General features: G+C 40.6%; 1 protein-coding gene across 16 annotated transcripts in view; it reads left to right on the top strand.

The window, feature by feature from the left end:
• The window catches only part of SOX6 (SRY-box transcription factor 6), a 459717-nt gene that overhangs the window by 392848 nt on the left and 47720 nt on the right, over positions 1 to 19149 (top strand). For 15 of the 16 annotated variants that reach the window (XM_077930886.1, XM_077930879.1, XM_077930884.1 and 12 more), the window contains 3 exons: positions 5960 to 6109; positions 10597 to 10777; positions 14920 to 15104. In XM_077930886.1, the coding sequence (XP_077787012.1) occupies positions 5960 to 6109; positions 10597 to 10777; positions 14920 to 15104 (516 nt within the window). The remainder of the gene's footprint in view (positions 1 to 5959; positions 6110 to 10596; positions 10778 to 14919; positions 15105 to 19149) is intronic. The other variant, XM_077930894.1, reaches the window with a different exon arrangement.

The following is a 19149-nucleotide window of genomic DNA, read 5'->3' as shown; positions in this document are numbered from 1 at the left end:
TTGCTATAGTCTAGAAATATTTTAACTAATAGCCTCCCATCCACCCTGTATATAGGCTGCCTTATTCAGATTCACTTTCATTCCATGACACTCATTAATATTTGAGCTAAGTTAAAGTTGAATACTATAAACGATCAGGATATTAAGTCTTTTAGATTAATTGAGTAGGGCATGTGTTAATGAGCTGGGGGTTTGGCCAATAACATTTCTATTCTTTAAAAGGTATATTAACTTTTCAATTTATTAAGATAATATTTATATTTAACCAAGAAAATCCTTCTGAGACCTAAAAAGTTGGTTGTGGTTTTGTTGCAATATGGTTTTCAATATAGAAACACTGGCATTTATAATATACACATTTGTAACAGGTAACATCTGTGCAAATGAGCTGTTAAATGAAAGAAAATGTGTACTTAAAACCCCCTAACCTAAAACTTGCTACATCATATTCGCACCCCACTTCATATCATATTCATTTTGAAACAGTGAATGTGTAATTTAATTCAATTATGAACTTTAAAAAGTGTGTGTTGTGCTTTAATACACGTACACAATTGTGAATGCAATTTATCCAGTTTTTCCTCAAAAGATCCAGATGCCGAGCCATGGAAGATATTTTTTCTAGCAAGAGCATCTGGTCCCTTGGCAGATTCCATAGGCAGTGGCATAGCAGCTTTGGAGTTGCCTCTGGGTTTATCACATGGTTAGGTTGCTGATGGCTCACTTGGCATTCCTTCTATTTCCTTTTAAGTCACCTAAGCTTTTGTGAACTCTGCTTTCTGCCCTGTTAATTCTCAGAGAGTTCAGTAGTATAGAGTAGTATAGTATAGTATAGTATAGTATAGTAGTATAGTAGTATAGAGACCAGTATGATGCAGTTATGCATCTGATAAAGCTAGGCTCAAAAGCTCAGGCTCACATGGGAAGAGCCCTTGAATAGCTGACCAACATTCTATATCACTGTAGAAATATATATAACAAATGGATTGCTGCAGTTCAGAAAAAGCAAGCCCAAATCATCCATTTTATGAAAGTAGTTCAATGACTGTTTTAATCCTGGCCTTACAATACTCTTTTGATATTTCCAGTATCATCAACGGTAGTAGTATGTCCAGCGAAATTCTGGTTGAAGAACATATGAAGCATAGAAAGAACCTTGCCTCCTACCCAAATACTGACTTAACTGTAGAAAATGAAAGCCAATGCAAAGGCTTTGCAAAGGCTACTCTGATATGTCTTTTCTCAGACATAGCAGCAGAGGACATGAGGGAGAAACAAGTACAAGTCTCATGCACAGCAATTCATATGTCAAAACAAGTACATTATTCCTGAAGATTAAATGGAGCCACTGCAAAGGTTAGATAATTGGTATAAGGTTCCAACAGGCAAGTGATCAATATGTCCACCATCAACCTCTAGGCAATGATTATTAGTGAAGATCATAAAAGGAATGTCTTTGCCATAATTGGGTTGTTAGCCAAAATGAGAATAGCCTATGTTGCATTCAAGCAGGGAGGGGTCCACCCATGAGGCAAGGTGAGGTGACCACCTTGGATGGCAGAATCCACAGGGGCAGCAAATCTGGCCTCCAAGGAATGCATGGCCCACTGTTGTTGCTGTGGTGGCTGCAATGGCGAATCTCTTTTGCTGTTTTTTTGAGCTACAATCTGGTTGCATATTGATGAATTGATGTCAACCATATTGATCAGAACCTCCCAGTTTCTCATTTTATTTTTCTGCCACTTCTTCCTCTGAGTTCTGTATCTCAGATTCTCCCCTTGCGCCCCCACCCCACCCCATCTTCCCCCTTGTACCTGACCACTAGAACTTTGACCTGGCTTTCCTTCATTACTAGCATCAACATTAAATTCAAATTTCCCATCCTCAGCTATAGTGATGGAACTCAGTCCCATCCTTTCCTTTCTCTCTCACTTTTTTAGCTTTAACCTTATTTTTTTGCTGCATACCGCTTGTACCCTATGTCTGCCGGCTCAATGTAGTAGATCCAAGTTTGGTCTAGGATGCTGTCTTCCACTTCATTCTCCGTGCAGCTGATTTGGCTTCAGTTTCTGGAGCAACAAAGGAAGCAGAGTGATGTTTTCATTTTGAACTAGTCTTAAAACGTTATTGCTTCAACCGTGTCACTATCCTTTTGTGAGCCATCGTAAAAATGTGGCAGTAACATTTAGAGCTACAGTGGTACCTCAGGTTAAGTACTTAATTCATTCCGGAGGTCTGTACTTAACCTGAAACTGTTCTTAACCTGAAGTACCACTTTAGCTAATGGGGCCTGCTGCTGCTGCTGCGCCGCCGGACACGATTTCTGTTCTCATTCTGAAGCAAAGTTCTTAACCTGAGGTAATATTTCTGGGTTAGCGGAGTCTGTAACCTGAAGCGAGTGTAACCTGAAGCGTATGTAACCCGAGGTACCACTGTATTTTAAATTTATAACTAGACTAAAAAGAGCTGTTGGGATGCATGGATTTCTGTGGTGACTGAATAACGCATCTTAAAATTCATGATTTTGGACTCTATTAATATTTATTTATTTATTTATTTAGTCACTAGTCAAGAGCTACAAAGCTAGCATTTCAAATATTCCTGTTAAAGTATCCACTTTCCAAAGTTTGGGGTAAACAAGTTTTTAAAATTATTGTTTCCCATTCAAATTTGTTTCCTGCTCATCATTGGCAATAGCGTGGGGGGTGGCAGGGGCCCTGCTGCCCCAGGCACACAATGGGGAGGGGCACGTGAACCAAGTAACCCCCGTAGAGATCCCCATTGCATGACTGGGTGTGGAGGTTTAAGAGCAGAACCCTCCATGCCCTGTCCCTGCACAGCACGCCAGCGCCCGCCTGTTGGCGCAAGGGCGGGGTGAACAGAGCGTGAAGAGCATCTGCGCCTCACCCCCGATGAGCGGGCACTCTTGTACTGGGCGGGGGCTGGCAAAGTGCAGAGGGTGGTCTTCCCCCTCCAGTCTCCCAGCCCTTGCTCCCTGATGAGCAGCCAGGCCACAGCCACTCCCAAGTCAAGCCTGCCCCGGGGGCGGGGCAGAGAAAGAGTCAGCAGCAGCACTGCCACCCCTCTCCTCAGCTGGGTGACACCGTGTCAGGAGGCTGCCAAGGCAGTATTTTCGCACCCAGCCAGGAGCAGTGGGCTCTCTCCATGCCCCGCACGGCTGGAGCATATGCCGCACTGATGTTGCCCATGGCTTCAATGGTTTTCTAAATTTCTTACGGGTTTTTAAATGAGCAGTTAAAGTAATATTCTCAGAACTGGATTTAATAATCTGGGACCAGTACTTCAGCAGTGGTATAGTGGAGGTGAAGCACAGGGAAGTACTGTTGTAGGACATTTTTCTGGCAGGAGCAATGATATCACCTGGTGGAGCAAGTTGAGTTCAGGGTGGGATGCGAGTACCCCACTTTATTTGCATAATAATAACCCTGTGAGATATGCTAGTCTTTGGCCAAGTGAACTCACCAGAGACCTTTGTGGCTGATTAGGGATGCGAACCAAGACTTCAGCTAACGTCCAGTGTGCTCATCTGTGCACCACTGTTTGCTAGTATCCTATTCTATGACTGTCAGCTGATCCTAATAAATTTTTATTATGTATTATTAAATGTGTATACCACCCTTCAGCTGAAGATCACAGGGCTGTTCACAGTACATATATTGTGTATGCTCCTGTTTGAGAGGGAGTGTCCGTATGCGGGGAAAATTATAATAAATCAAAAAATTTTGAATTCTCCTTTAAAGTGTGGTTATGAAGGTTGTCATGGTAAACTGAACTTCAATATGTACCACTATATCACAGTTCCAGCCTCTGAAACTAGGTTTAGTGGCAGTGGCCAACATGATCACATTCTTTAATAACTGCAGCAGCATATATACATTGAGTCATCTTTATACAATAGCAGGATATCCCTTTTGGTAAGGTTATGAAATGTCAGAGAAATTATGGGATGCTTTAGCACTTCAGTGTTTGCCTGATGTTGGTTAAAGGAAAACTGGGTCACATGGAATGTATGCTGCTTCTAAGTGGGGACTCCACACAGTACTATTCTAGACTTGTACCCATTGGAGTGTCTATGCTCAGGATGATTGATGTACTTTCTTACTTTGTGGATGTATTAAATCTGAAAAGTAATGCCTTTGGACTAAGAATGTCCCAGTTGCCTTGCTGATATTCTTGAATGAATTTGCCTGGAGCTTGAACAGGGATAATTGAATACTCGGTAGTGTACATTCTCTTCTCTGTCTATCCTAACTGTGTCTCTGGACTTGAAAATGCCAGGTCTTCCAAATGGCTATCTGTTGCAGAGTACAAGTTGAAGAAACTGGACCCACCATTGAGGGGGGGCATTCTGGTCTGTTTCCTGGGACATGGTATGAAGTCCCAAGTTGAAATGGGACAAATTGGTGGACAAATACAGCAATGTGAACTATGTGAAGAAAGTTGGGGTATAAATGTTCAGATAGACCTTGCTAACTAACAAACAAAACCCTAGATTCCTCCCCCCCCAGTTGTTTTGTTCTGTTGTCATCACTCTGCTTTAATAATCAAATCAAATTTGCACAGGAAATGCATATATCATATACAAAAACTTTTGCAACAGTTCCCAACTGCTAGTGCACAATTAAATAGCCCACTAAAAGGAATGATCCTAAGAATGAGCATGTTAGTTTATGTACCATAGCCAAGGGGGTGTTGATAAGATACCAGGCTCCAGCAGCAGAACAAGTAATTACTCAGTACATAAAGAAGAGTTGTGAAATCAAGAGTTCAAACAGAGGAGCAAAAACCACAGCATTCATCCTAAATATTTAATTTCAGCAAAATCTTAAAGCATGTGTCCTGTTTGTTTAGGGATTGCGTGACCTAGCAGTGGAGTGGAATAGGTTGGTCTTGCCCTTCAGGTGATATATGGAAGTCTTACCTATGGATGTGAATGGGCTTTCCCCCCAGTCCAGTGGGTCGAGTACTATAGACTTAGAGAAACAAACAGAAAACTATTATTTTTTCTCTGTTAAAAAACTAAAGTACTGACTCTGCATGCATTTGTCTAGCCACTGAGTCATAGAGCATGTGCAGTATTGTGTAACTTTCATTTCTTTGGAGGCTTGTTATATTAGAAAAAGTGCTCCAAAGAAAGCAACAATTATGACATAAGCACATCTGGCTCTTGCAAATTATTCTTTATTAAGCTTTCATTTAATTACATGTGCTGAAAGGTCTGCTTTTGATTACTGTAATTTTTTTTATTTGTCCATCTGAATGATAGTCATGTTGGAAATTACATACAAACCACCTGGTTTTTTTCCACTAATAAGGCAAATTTTATACAGATTTACTTGTTAAAGAGGGAATAGGATCTTCCCTGTTTATAGTGGTAGAACTATTGCTACTGCTAATTCAAGGTGAGGTTTTAAGGTTGGTTGCTAGAGAGAACTTGAACTTACCTAAGCTTTGTTCAGAAAATACCATATAATGTTTTAGGAAGAGTTATACTCATATTCCCACCTTTACAAGTAGGAATTTACGCTTCTATTCAAATTAGCACTGAAATATATTTGATATGTATATTGTACTTACAGGTAAATATAAAATCTGTTGACTGCCTCATATCAGTGAAAAACAGCAGGGTGTTAAACAAAAGAAATATGTGCAGATTACTATAATATTGCATGATAGTTACTTGCACTCCAATTTTAAATATATTTGATGGGGTTTTGAGATGTGCTTTATATTCAAGACAGCTAACCATTTTCTCCATTAAGCTGCCATTTAGGCCTTAACCTAGAAGTCTTGCCTCTTGAATGACATTGTCCAGTCCCTGCCAGGAAGATGGGAGATTCTCTGTTACCACACCCCAGGGCCTCATAATATTTCAGCTATCATTTATAAAGTGCTGAAGCAGATAATCCTAAGGAGAAGAGTTATTCTTGTTTTGCAGCAACTCTACGCCGCTCAGTTGGCCAGCATGCAGGTTTCGCCTGGAGCAAAGATGCCCTCCACCCCTCAGCCGCCAAACACAACAGGGGCACTTTCACCTACTGGGATGAAAAATGAAAAGAGAGGGACCAGCCCTATAACTCAAGTTAAGGTATTTCTTTAAGTTTCCTTTCGTGAATACTCCCACTGATACAATGCAATATAATAATTTCAAACAAGCAAATCCGGTGGTATTTCAGCTCTCCGGGGTCAGACCTTACGACCCTGTGAACTGTGCCCACCACATATAACAATCATGCTGCTATTTACTTGTTTACAAGGTATATGGCGAGTCTGGAGACCCCAGTCTTGCCAAGGGCCTTTGGTTGTGACTCTTTTCCAGTTCACTGTTCTTTTGAGTGTCAATATTCACCAGCCCTTCATATGACTGGAGATACTGTTGTTTCAGGATAAGTTATAACCTATTTTTTAAATATATTTTACACTGCTTTCAACTATTACAATTTATCACTCGCCAGTTCCAGAATTTCTTATTTTATATTTATATTGGTGTTCTCAAGTAAGCATGCATGAGATGAGAGAGTGAAAATCCAATGTGGATTTGCCTTTCTCATTCCTAAGCATGAGCAACATGAAAAATCCCTGTCATTGAGGAGGTGTATGAGCCAGGGGTGTATCTGCTCTGTTAAGTCCTATGTTTGACATAACTTGGGCAGGGCATCTGGAACATGTGATGTGTAATACGATAGTGATTGCGTAAATCTTGCTAGTATTGCATGAAAAGACTGGCAGTCATGCCAAATGGTTTAACAAGAACTAGCCTTAACTATGTAAAATGGCAAGCAAAACCACTCCCCTTCTTATTTTACAAATTGGATCATTTCATTTAAAGAAGCCCCAGATAAAAATAAAAATTAAAGGAGGATGGCTGGAGGGGGGGGGGGGGAGACCATCACTGCCAATTGATTGGGAGAGAAAAAAAGCCATGACTGCAGATTGATTGGACCCTTGTTGATAGCACACTGTTGCTGGTATTTGGCGTGCTTCTATTTGGTTTTGATGTATTGTCAAAAGCTCATGCATACTTAATTGTCACTTGCTTAGAGAACTAGGAAGCTGCAGTGTGATACTTGGCAGCAGCATGCAATGACTAAACTGCCTCCTTTCCAGCTTTCTGTAGGCAGCTGGAAATTATTTGTTTGTTTGCTTTAGGCCTATTTCCCACATCAGCCATCCTTCCTTAAGAAATATAGCAAAAAGATTTTTAACAAAGTGAAACAGAGATAATAATATGCTTATACAATTAAAAATATAAAATATCATTGGCTGAAAGTGCAGTATGCCCCCTTTAACCTCAGACACTAATAACCAGCCTTAATTCAGAAATGGAATTCCCCATTGTTTGTGTTGCATGTTTCCCAGCATAAAAGAAAACAAGGCAGCCGCTTTGTGCTGCATGGATCCTCTGTGCGTGAGTGGCACTGAGGATGCTGGTTCACAGTAGATGAGTTGTCTGAATCATCTGCAGGTTCCGTTCATTCCTTCATTTCTGTTATTTGATTATGAAACTGCTGTTTCGAACATGTTGGGATTATATGAATAGAGCCACCCCTACCATTGAGCAGAGTGAGGCAGTAGGTGCTAGATATGGTGATGGCAACCTCCTGGCTGTTCCTACCCTCCTGAGCTGGCTCTCCTGAAGCAGCAATGCTTGCTTGCTCTTGACCACTGCAGTCTGTCTGTCTTGCCTCACCTCATTTTCTTTTTCCAATGTGTCAGAGGTGGCACTCATCCTTTGCTTAGCTGATTTGACACATGCTGTTGCCACTATAATTGCATTGCTATAGTTGTTTGAATGGGCAACAAGCAAGCAGCAGGCAGACAGTGAGCAAACAGTGTCAAGGTTGTAAGCCAGAGCTGAGTGTGCCAGGACATTATTCCACCCCTAGCGGATTCAGCTGCCAGTCCAGTTAGCTAGCTTCTGTTGATAGAATGGAGGTGGGATCTTATCCTTTGTTCGAAAAAGCAAAGTATGTTGGACTGCAGAAGGTCCCAGGCTCTATCGCTGGTGAGGCTGGGAATGACCCCACCTGAAACCCTGGACAGCTACAGCCAATACTGAACTAGATGGGCCAACGGCCTGACTTAGTATAAGGCAGCATCCTGTGTTCCTATCACTGTAAATTTTTAACAGAAACGCATGCAAATTCCACAGGACCAGATAGCAGATACCACACCTTCCAGGCTAGTTCTTCAAGGGGAGATGAGAACACTTTCACACTGTTCTTGAACACAGTTGCAGGGAGCCCCCAGTCCTGGGTGGATGTGATAGTGCATCAGCAGGACAGTAGCCAGGATCCTGGGAAATGGTGGATACCTGTTTCACATCACATTATCAATTCCACATTCAGCATGGGAAGCTGAGATTTAAATTCCACCATCACCTCCTTTAGCCATGTGGACAAGGATGAGATCCATGATGGGCTTGAGATCTTTGTATGCGTGGACTTTGAGGACTGAGTGGCTGGGGCAACCAGGTTCTTAATGTCATTGTCCTCAAAGCTTTCTCATATTACTGTCTCCCTCACTTAATCACATATGACTGACTGAGGAAAAAGCTATATTTTATGTGACTTCTACAAATAAAGAGGGGTGCCTATATAGCAATGGCCTAGAAATAACATAAACTGTAGAAGTAAGTGCAGTATTATAAATAGTTACTTATTTGTTGCATTGGGCGATTTAATACATTATATATGACAAGTTGTACCATGCAGAATCTCTACTTGACAGCAAGAAGAATGGCAATGATAAGATAATGGACTGCATTATTGTATCCTTTCATATATTTCTAAGCTTTGAAGTGTTCAGTGCTGTCTGCTAAAATATAGATGATGCACCCTTATATCTAGCATATCTCAGCTTTGGGCATATTTTAAATGAGAGAGCCATGTTACCAGGCTCTTTTCATTTTAATTACAGAAAATCAGTATTCTGCTATTCCAAAAATGCTGTGCCTGGCTGATTGCTAACAAGTTCAACACAGGGTACAAGCTCTCCAATGAACAGGGTGAGGTTGTATTGTAAAGGGGAGTGCTAGATCAAAAGAACAAGTTTCTTAGATTTTTCCTTTTCCAGAAGTTAGATGTTTCATAAGAGTAGATGTGCACAGTTTTTTGCTATGTGAGTTCCTCCAGCCCCATCTCCCCTCATTTCACTTGTACAAAGACACCACAAAGCGAGTGAATACCTGATAGTTATAATTATATGACTATGGATCTGCTTAAATCAGAACCAAATTTATATTTCCCTTGTCTAGATTTACATGCATGCCATAAATTAGAGACTGACACATTAGTGCTTTTTAAAAAGTGCTGTAAAACACATCACCAAAGCATAGTCTGCCCTTTGCAATATTTAACAATAATCATATACAGTCGTACCTTGGAAGTTGAATGGAATCCTTTCCGGAAGTCCGTTTGACTTCCAAAACGTTCGGAAACCAAAGCACAGCTTCTGATTGGCTGCAGGAAGCTCCTGCAGCCAATCGGAAGCGCCGCGGAAGCTCCATCAGACATTCAGCTTCCAAAAATAGTTCGCAAACTGGAACACTCACTTCTGGGTTTGTGGCGTTTGGGAACCAAAACATTCAAGAACTAAGCTGTTCGAAAAATAAGGCACAACTGTATCTAGTTCCACTTGAACTATGTCAAGCTGTATGATGGACAAGATAAGAATGGGATGTTTTAATGAAAACTGTAAACATATTAATAAGCCTTGCTCTGCATAGCCTGTTGAATTCTAAGATCACAATACAGTATATTTTCTTTTTCATTCATCATGTTGTGTAGCTATAGACAATACTGCAGATTGCAACAGAATTCCTTAAAACTTTCCAGTCTGATCCACATAATAGCTAATAACTTGATCTTGCACTCTATTGCTGTAAGACATACCACATAGATTCTGGCATTAAAATCCATTTGCCCTACAGTGGGGCAAATGCTTCAGCAGTGCTATCGCGGCAGTAACAACCTCTCCCCCCCCTCTCTCCAGATTTTTAGGGGGGAATGCAGAAATGTTTCACAAAGATATTGTGACCAAAAAGTCTTGTACAAAAAAAAAAACACAAAGTCAAGGATATCTAGGGGTAAACAAATATAAATGTTTAAGGTATTAAGTATCTTTTCCTGTTTAATTTTACCCATAACCCTACCATTCACACACATATATACAGTCTGTTTTATAGTTCCAATAACTTTTCAAATAGGCCCAGTAAAGCAACACAACTGAGCTGCTAGAATTTTTCTTAAATAATTCTTTGTAAATGCCCTGGGTTAATTTAGATCTCAGAAAACACATTAGGAAATTAGGCAGTAATGCGAGCTAATTCAAATTTTAATTTGCCAAAAAGAATGATCCAGCTCCATAGTTAATGTAAATAGAGGCATAGCACAGAGAAATTAATGAGGTTTTCCTTTCATTGAATCTTCAAGGAGTGTAGATAATTAGCTTCTTTTGTTATTATTGCAAGGAAATGCAGCATTGTCTAGGAGGTGTAAAATAGCTGTGGCTTCCAAAGTGATAATGTGTTTCATTTGTCTTTTTCTAATAATTATTTACATTAAACTCTTTTAGGATGATGCCGCACAGCCACTGAATCTTTCAGCCAGACCTAAGACAGCGGAACCTGTCAAATCCCCGACGTCACCAACACAGAACCTCTTCCCTACTAGTAAAACCAGCCCCGTGAATGCAGCCAATAAAAGTGGAATCCCCAGCCCTATTGGTGGAACTCTGGGAAGAGGATCTTCTCTAGGTACTCAGAAGGGGAGAAATGCTGGGGATTTAGCATAGGAATGGGCTGGCAGGCTTTGTATGGTTTACATAGTTAAATACTTGAGTGCATGCTCACACTATATTAGCATTTATGAGATAATGCAACTCCACAAGAACTTATGCTATGATAAATTTGTTAGTGTTTCAAGTGCCCACAAGACTTTTGCTTTTTGCTTTTCTTGCCACAGGTGAACAAGATTATCCTTCTTAAAATTATCTATGTTAGCTGAGCATGGGTATGCAGCTTTGCTTTAGAACTTAGAATGCCATGCTGGGACGGACCAATGTCTATCTAGCCCAACATGCTTTGCAGTAAACTGAAGTCAGCAGATGCTAGATCCAGGTGCTATTGAATGCCAGCGGCCATTAGCCCCCGTGGGTGGCACTGTGGGTTAAACCACAGATCCTAGGACTTGCCGATCAGAAGGTCGGCGGTTCGAATCCGCACGACGGGGTGAGCTCCCATTGCTTGGTCCCTGCTCCTGCCAACCTAGCAGTTTGAAAGCACGTCAAAGTGCAAGTAGATAAATAGGTACCGCTCCGGCAGGAAGGTAAACGGTGTTTCCTTGCGCTGCTCTGGTTCGCCAGAAGCGGCTTAGTCATGCTGGCCACATGACCCAGAAGATGTACACCGGCTCCCTCGGCCAATAAAGCGAGATGAGCTTCGCAACCCCAGAGTCAGCCATGACTGGACCTAATGGTCAGAGGTCCCTTTACCTTTTATCATTGACAGTGATCAGGGATAATGGGAGTTGTAATTGAGGAATAACTGGAAGCCCACATGTTCCCCAACCCTGAGATTTGTACTCCAGCAGCATCGACCAGTGTTTCTAGCTTCTTCCCACTCCTGATTTGGGAAAGAAACAAATTACTGTCCTTTGAGGCCATTGATTTCTAAAGCTTCACTTAAAAAAAACCCCTTTTTTATTGATTTAGCACATCCCTCATGTGCAAGCGCACACCCTTATGAACAGCTCCTGCTTGTTTCTGAAAATCTGTTGTGGTGGAAATGTGACTGGTGGTACAGTTCACACAAGGACAGGACACCCCAAAACCCATACAGCACAGTACTTTTCCTCATGTAGGGACAGTTTCCTTCAGTACTAGGTTTTGGTGTCTCTACAGGAGTGACCTAAAAGTAGGGTTTCTATAGTGCAAAAGAAAACACATTTATGGTTTCAGCAAGAAAGAAAAATTACTTTCTGTAGGTATTTTATTTTTAGGTGCTTGCACTATTTTTCAAAATGATGATATAGCAAGTTTGTATTATAGAATTTATACCATCCTATTGGGACATCGAAGAAGAGGATATAAGCATTCTGTACAGTATGCAAAGAACAGCTGTTTGCATTTTGTTCTATATCATTACCTTATTTTTATCATCATCATTACATACACACACACACACAAACACACACACACACACACACACACAAAAATCCCTATTCTCAATTTTCCTGTATGCAGTAGCCAACAGAGGTAGTCATAACCTGCAGAGCCTTTCTATCTCTTTAAAGAGCTCCAGAGTTTCAGAAATGATGCTTCTTTTGCCGTTTTCTCCTTCCCCACCTCTCTTTTGTTGGGTCATGGCTGGCATCAGGAGTCATCATTGTTGGGACTCTAACAAGGCTCACACTTTAGAGGAAGCCAACTGTTGATGCCTGGAGCCAGCTCCTCCCCCTACTTCTTGCTATTGCTGATTGTTCATCTGCCCTCTCCAAATGAGAAAGCAGTGGCAGGAGGAAGGAACAGGAGTAGCAACTGCCACAGCTTCCCTCTGGACAGTGGAGTGGGCTGGACCCCTCCTCCCCCCCAAAAAAAAATCTGGAACCAACTTTAAATCAGGGGTGGGCAGACTTCTGGCTTGTGGGATTTACACTGTGTTTTTGTCTAGGTCCATGAACGAGAGCCAGGTACTAGTCTTAGATGGTAGAGTGAATGGCTTACTATGTCCCATAAGCCAGACACAGGCCAGACATGATATATCCAAGTACAAATCTACATTCATGTTGGGGATTTGAAACACAATTCTAAAACTGTCTAGTGGACATGGCCAAAGGAAGGCAATTAATATTCGTATTTCACAGAACAGGAACACTGAGACTGATAAGTGATTAGTACAAAGCCAACCACAGCAGAGAAATATATATATATTACTTTCAGTTTCACCTGCTGTCGTTGGGAGTCAGAAACTATTGCTCCTTTGTTGCTAACCAGGGAAAGTTCTGCTAGTAGATATGAATGCACAATAGGAACCAGGTTAAGAAGCAGATAAGAGTTTTTAAAGAAACAGGATACTTTTCTGGGTAATGACCTAGAACTATTAAATACTGGATAAAGATGGAAACAAGTTTATGAACCTGAAAATACTCATATCATTTCGTATGGGGTTCTCCAACATTGCAGGATCATTTGGAACATGAGCAGTCATCTATGTAAGAGAGGGTTGTGATGAGACTCCTCTCAGGAGGGAGTTCCAGAGTCAGCACAGCCCACTCCTGGTCCCAAATAGGCATATGGGGGGGGGGGGCAGTAGGCAGGTAGATTCATATGAGAGAAGGTAGTCCTATAAATATCCTAGTCCTGAAACAATGTGCTTTAAAGGCCATGGCCAGCATTTAGAAATGGACTTGGAAACAAATTGGAAACCAATGTTTGTATTTTAGAAAGGAAGTCCCTGAATATGACCCCTGCAAATAGCCTAGCCAAGTCATTCTGTGCCAGTTTTTCCAAGCACACTTCACAAGCAGCTCTCCATAGAGCACATTGCAGTAATTCAGACTTTGTCCTTGCCAAATGGGCAGTCTACAGAAACAGGCGTTGGTTGCCCCTACCCTCCTCTGCAAGCCTAAGCTGGGCAAGAGCACAGTGACTTCAAGTTTCCAAACACTGAATGATTTTTGTCCTTTGGTATAAACATAGAAAACCCTTCCAGAAGTCTATTCTTTTCTACACTCAAATTCATCTGCAACAGCAATGAGAGTTTATTTAATTCCTACCCTGACTTGTTTCTCAATCAGAACTGAATCAAAATGTATTGTCTCAGTATATTTACAGCTCTGGACTTTTATTTAAGTGCTATCTCACATACACTCACGCACATGCTGTAACATGCCATTCCATGACTAGAGTGCCTTGAATCCAGAATTATACAATCACAACAGAAGACTAATTAAAATTCACATAGTATTTACCTGGACACCTGGTATTTTGGTTGCTTTTCTCATGCCCTAACCCAAATGCTGCTTCATTGGGCAGAGTCCTTTTGTTAGGTGTTTTGTGTGATGGCAAGCCACTGTTATCTTGTTGGGTAAAATTGTCCCCTCCCTGCTTCCTTCAATAAAAGACTCTCAAATCTTTTATTTAACAACATGATAAAATCTGAAGCGGTGAGTGTAGTGGCAACAGGCAAAGTGATCTTTAGGCTAGCTCACAAGATGGAGGGGCCACTCCGTTATTTGTCCTACCCACATGAATTCATGGAGGGCTATTAAAAATAAATATAGACAGTTGTAGCATTATGCAGACATAATGTCATGATGTAAGTATATATTCATAAAATAAATATAAAAACAAAAAAATACACGTGTTCGTCTTTATAAATGCATTGTAAGAATTTATGGCAAGCCATTCTAGGTTATGAAATAGTTTCAGTAAGCCATTTAGTATTGGCTGTGCTATACTGACAGCTCTAAGAGGACTAGTTGTAGCTAAGTAGACATTCATCTGGGCAGAAAACAAATCTGGATTTATGCCCATGTCTTAATTATTGGTGCATGTATTTAATGAACAGTAGACAGGGTGATACCCAACTTTGTGGGAGTGTTCATCACCTGCAGTCCTCCACCTCTTTAAAATTTGCCCTGGAGGATCCCCAAACCCTCTAGAGCAGATTTGGGAAGCTCACACGGAGCTTCAGTAGGTGCTCTTCACACTCTTCATGGTATTCCATTGACAGATGGAAGCAGTAGGGTATTTTTAAGTTTGCATCACCTGGAATAAGTAGGTGGTCTGCAACGATTAGTTGGGTGTGTTCAGTCTTTCATGCAAACAAAGAGGAAGTTTTTTAATGGACTGCTTTCAAAAATATCCTTAAATAAAGATTATCTTTGTTGTTTCCAGACATCCTTTCCAGTCTTAACTCACCTGCCCTGTTTGGGGACCAGGATACAGTCATGAAAGCCATTCAGGAGGCTCGAAAGATGAGAGAACAGATCCAGCGGGAGCAGCAACAACATCATCATGGCCTTGATGGAAAACTTCCTGCCATGAATAACATGGGTCTAAACAACTGTAGGACTGAAAAGGTACTGTATTCCTCTCCTGTCATTTCTTCTGCTCATTTTTATTTGCAATTCTATCCAGCCAGTGGTCTCTGAACCTCATGTTGCAGCTTCTGCATTTCTAGTTTTAATCATATTTGATACTGACAAAATAGTTATTCACTATGTCATATAGTTCTATTTTTTAAAAAAGACAAAACTTCCTCCTCTAACAGGAAGAAGGAAATTTAGACTCCCAAACATAAGATCATCATCTTCATCATCATCATCATTATAGGGCATATATACTAGCATTTGGGCTGGGGGAGTCATGTCTGATGAAATGAGTGGACATAAGAGCCTTGATGGAGCAGCAAAAAGTTAATCTAGTCCAGCATCCTTCTTTCCACAGTGGCCAACTAATGCCTATGGAAATTCTATGCACTTTCTCCATGTCATGCAAAATTTTTATAAGTCTCTGTTACATCACCACTTACTTCTTATTTTTCTGTATTAAAGAGCTCCAAATGCATTAGCCTACCTAAAAGGGAAATATCTGGTCTTAAGTAGTCATAACAGAAGCAGAGGAGGGTGAGCACATGGACACGATGCTTGTTCCCAATTTAGCAATCCTCAGCCAGAATCATTGCATATGAACTGGGCTATATTTCTCAAACTGCTGTCCAAAGCTGCCTTGCATGAAATCCATTAGCTCAGCATTGTGTGCAGTGACTGGTAAGAGCTCTTCAGGGTATCAGACAGGGCATATTCCCAGGCTTACCTGCAAATGCTGTAAATTGAAGCAGGGGCCTTCTGCATGCAAAGGAGGTGCTTTACCACTGAGCTGTGCCCATTTTCTCATGCTGAATTAGGACAAAGGGGAGGGACCATAAACACAACCTTCAGTCTGACATCTGTCTTTCTGTGAATTTTAGAGTCAGAATGGTCATAAGCCTTTTAATGAGTAATCTGTTTCCAGTACTGATTTTTAAAAGTGCTCTGGGAAAGTTGAATAGGAATAGTAACTAATATGGTGCTGTCGATAGGCTGTTTGGTTTGAGACTTGGTACAAGTGTGATGATTACGGGACAATTTACTCTACTTTATCCTCTCTCAAAGGGTTTTTGAGAAGTTAAAGTGAGATAAAGTATGTACTGCAGTCATTTGGTATGAAAACAAAGATGGGAAAAAACCTGTCTGCAGAGCACCTTGATGACTTCAGCCTTATAAGAAATAACTTCAGATCAGCATGCCCATAGTTTGCAGTCATTGCTTTCTTGCAGTGATCTGTTCCAGTCTCATCACAACAAAAGCTTATAGATTTTTAAATTTTAGTTGTATTGATTTTTCCTCTTAATCCAAACAATATCCAAACAATATTCGTCAGCAGCCAAGAGTTTGTGACACTGGCAGCTGCCTTCAAACTGTTTCCTTGAGAGGAGAGTAGGGTTCTGAGGTTCATTGCCTATAGTTGCATGCACAAAGGGAAAATAACCCTGCAAATAGAACTCTCAAAGACAAGATGCCTTTTCATTTGCATTTTATATGTTGCCTTATTACATTTCTCAGAACAACAAGGGGAAAAGGGTCTGTGTCTGTAAAAGGGATTTGCTTAGCCCCTTGCCCCTAGAGGATTAACAGTGGTTTGCAAAACAAATTCATAACCTAATAAATATTTATTTGCACAAGCTTTAGTTTAAATGATAGCATTTTAAAACTCATTTAATACAGATTATCTCTGTGAAAGAATTCTTTGTAACATGAAAGAACTGAAGGTTTGATGTGTGACGAAGGTCAACAGGATCTCTGGAAGTCCAGACTTCAGATTCCAAACTGACCCCAAATCAGAATGGGGAGCTTTTAGGGCTTGTTTATAAACCTATGTTTGTGAAAAGCACTGAAAACTGTGAGCTAATTCCACTGGCCTCTAGAATTATATAGACACCTATAGTATTACGAAAAACAGTGCTTATATTGACAGAATTTCACAGGACAAGCTGCTAAATCATGGGCAGACTGATCCACACACTACATGAATATTGATAATCCGGCTACAAACTTCTATGCATACCAGTGCATCAAAAATCAAGTAATACATCTTTGAAATAGTTGTCTTTTGCCTAGACCAGGGGTCTGCAACCTTTAAGACATAAAGAGCCACTTGGACCCGTTTTCCGAAGAAAAAAACACCTGGGAGCCGCAAAACCATTGCGACATTTAAAGCATGTGCGCCGCTGCCCTCCGATCTGACAGTGGGTGGGAAGGTGACGTCAGGACGGTGCGTGACTAACGCACGCACCGCCCCCATGCGATGTCACAGCCAGTACAGCGCCCACCACAGTGGGGAGTGTCAGGGCGCACAATGCGCCTCCTCCCCTCGCTAGTATATGCCCCGGAGCCGCGGCAAAGGTGTAAAAGAGCCACATGCGGCTCCGGAGCCGCGGGTTGCAGACCCCTGGCCTAGACCAATTTTCAGTACTTCTTTTCAAAAGGAGTTTCTGAAGATGCACATCTAAATCATTAGGTTTGCTTCTTCAAATACCAGCTAATGATAAATCTTTTTTTTAAAAAAACCAAAAAACAAAAAAACCACCATCTGTTTGCCTGACAAGCAGAATTCAGTTGGTGGCGAAGTTCGACTGACCATTTGCAGGATTTTTTTTAGTTCAAATAAACTTGAAACTGTAAAGTTGAAACTGCAAAGGAATATTCTCCCAAGCTCAGCCACATAATTTTGAAGTCTAGCTGTAAATTGCCTTTGAATTGTCACATTAAAATCCATTTTTCTTTGCATTAATTATATTAATTTTAAAAGCATCTTACAGTTTTATGAAGATTTATACAAAAGTAAAGGTGTATTTTTAAAAACGTAAAAGTTGACAATTAGGTGATGTGATTTTGATTGTGTGGGGAAACTGCCACAAAATGTCAGGCTGTATAGAGCCTTAAAGGCTAGAATAAGCACTTTGAGATCCCAGAAGCAAATCGAAAGCTAATGGAGCTACTATGAGATTGGAGATATATAGTTAGACTTGCAAACATTTGGATGAATGGAAGCTTCTGGGCTCTCTTAAAGGCAGCCCCATGTAGAGAATATTACCATAATCCAGAGTGTGAGATATATATATATATATATATCCTTTCTGTCCTCTCTGGCAATACATTCTTTGCTTTTTTCTTAGTTCTAATAGCCTTTTCTAAATGGCATGTCTTCATATTTTTCCTCTTGATGCTTTTCAATTTCTAGCTTCAGTTTTAAACACCAGAATTTCAAGGTATATTTCAGGGGCAATGCTTTAAGCAAAATATTTGTTCCAACAATAAACCCAGTAGTTTACTTTTCTGCATGCATATCCAAGAAATAACAATTACAATTCTGTAAAACACTCAAATCCTTTTGATTCTTCATCAGCTCTCTTAACAAATATTTGGGCAGTTTGAAACATCACTGGTGTAATACTGCCCCCTTTTATTAGAAATGAAAAGCATGCTGGACACTTGCAATCTGTTTGAGTCACATGGTTAATTCAAATATATGTGGCTGTATGACAGTATTTAAATTAGGCATAGGATTAATAATATTGAGCCATAAGAACCAAAGCGCATTGTTCAGCTGCAGTGTGTGAGGCTTTGTCTTAAGTTTGCTTTTATATCATGGCATGGGAGTTTCTTGCTCTTTTTTGTATGCAAACACAGTTTTGAGAGAAAAGGTTTGGCTTCTTCATATGCATTTAATTACCATGTTTGCTTGGAATATATATATATAATATTTCTAAATCAGTTTCGCTCCCCCCATATAGAACAATGGGCCACACTGCTGTTTTTGGCGGCCTGATCACGAATTAAATTTTCTTTTGAATAGCTAAATGATTACAATACCGCTCACACACGCTGAAGTGCTGTGCCGAATGTATCTGATGCAATTAGAATTTGATCATGTAGAAATGCAGAATGGAGCATCTTATGGAAAGGTGAGCCCTGTGACTTTAGCAGTGTCTTTTAAAAGAGATATTGTAGTCATGGAGACTTTCAGCAAACAGGTTTACATTTGTGGTTCCATTTAAAAATATTGTGGTGATAGCACTGCTAG

Source organism: Podarcis muralis, chromosome 1 (genome assembly GCF_964188315.1).
Source record: "Podarcis muralis chromosome 1, rPodMur119.hap1.1, whole genome shotgun sequence".
Taxonomy (NCBI): Eukaryota; Metazoa; Chordata; class Lepidosauria; order Squamata; family Lacertidae; genus Podarcis; species Podarcis muralis.
This window is presented reverse-complemented; position numbering and strand designations above follow the sequence as displayed.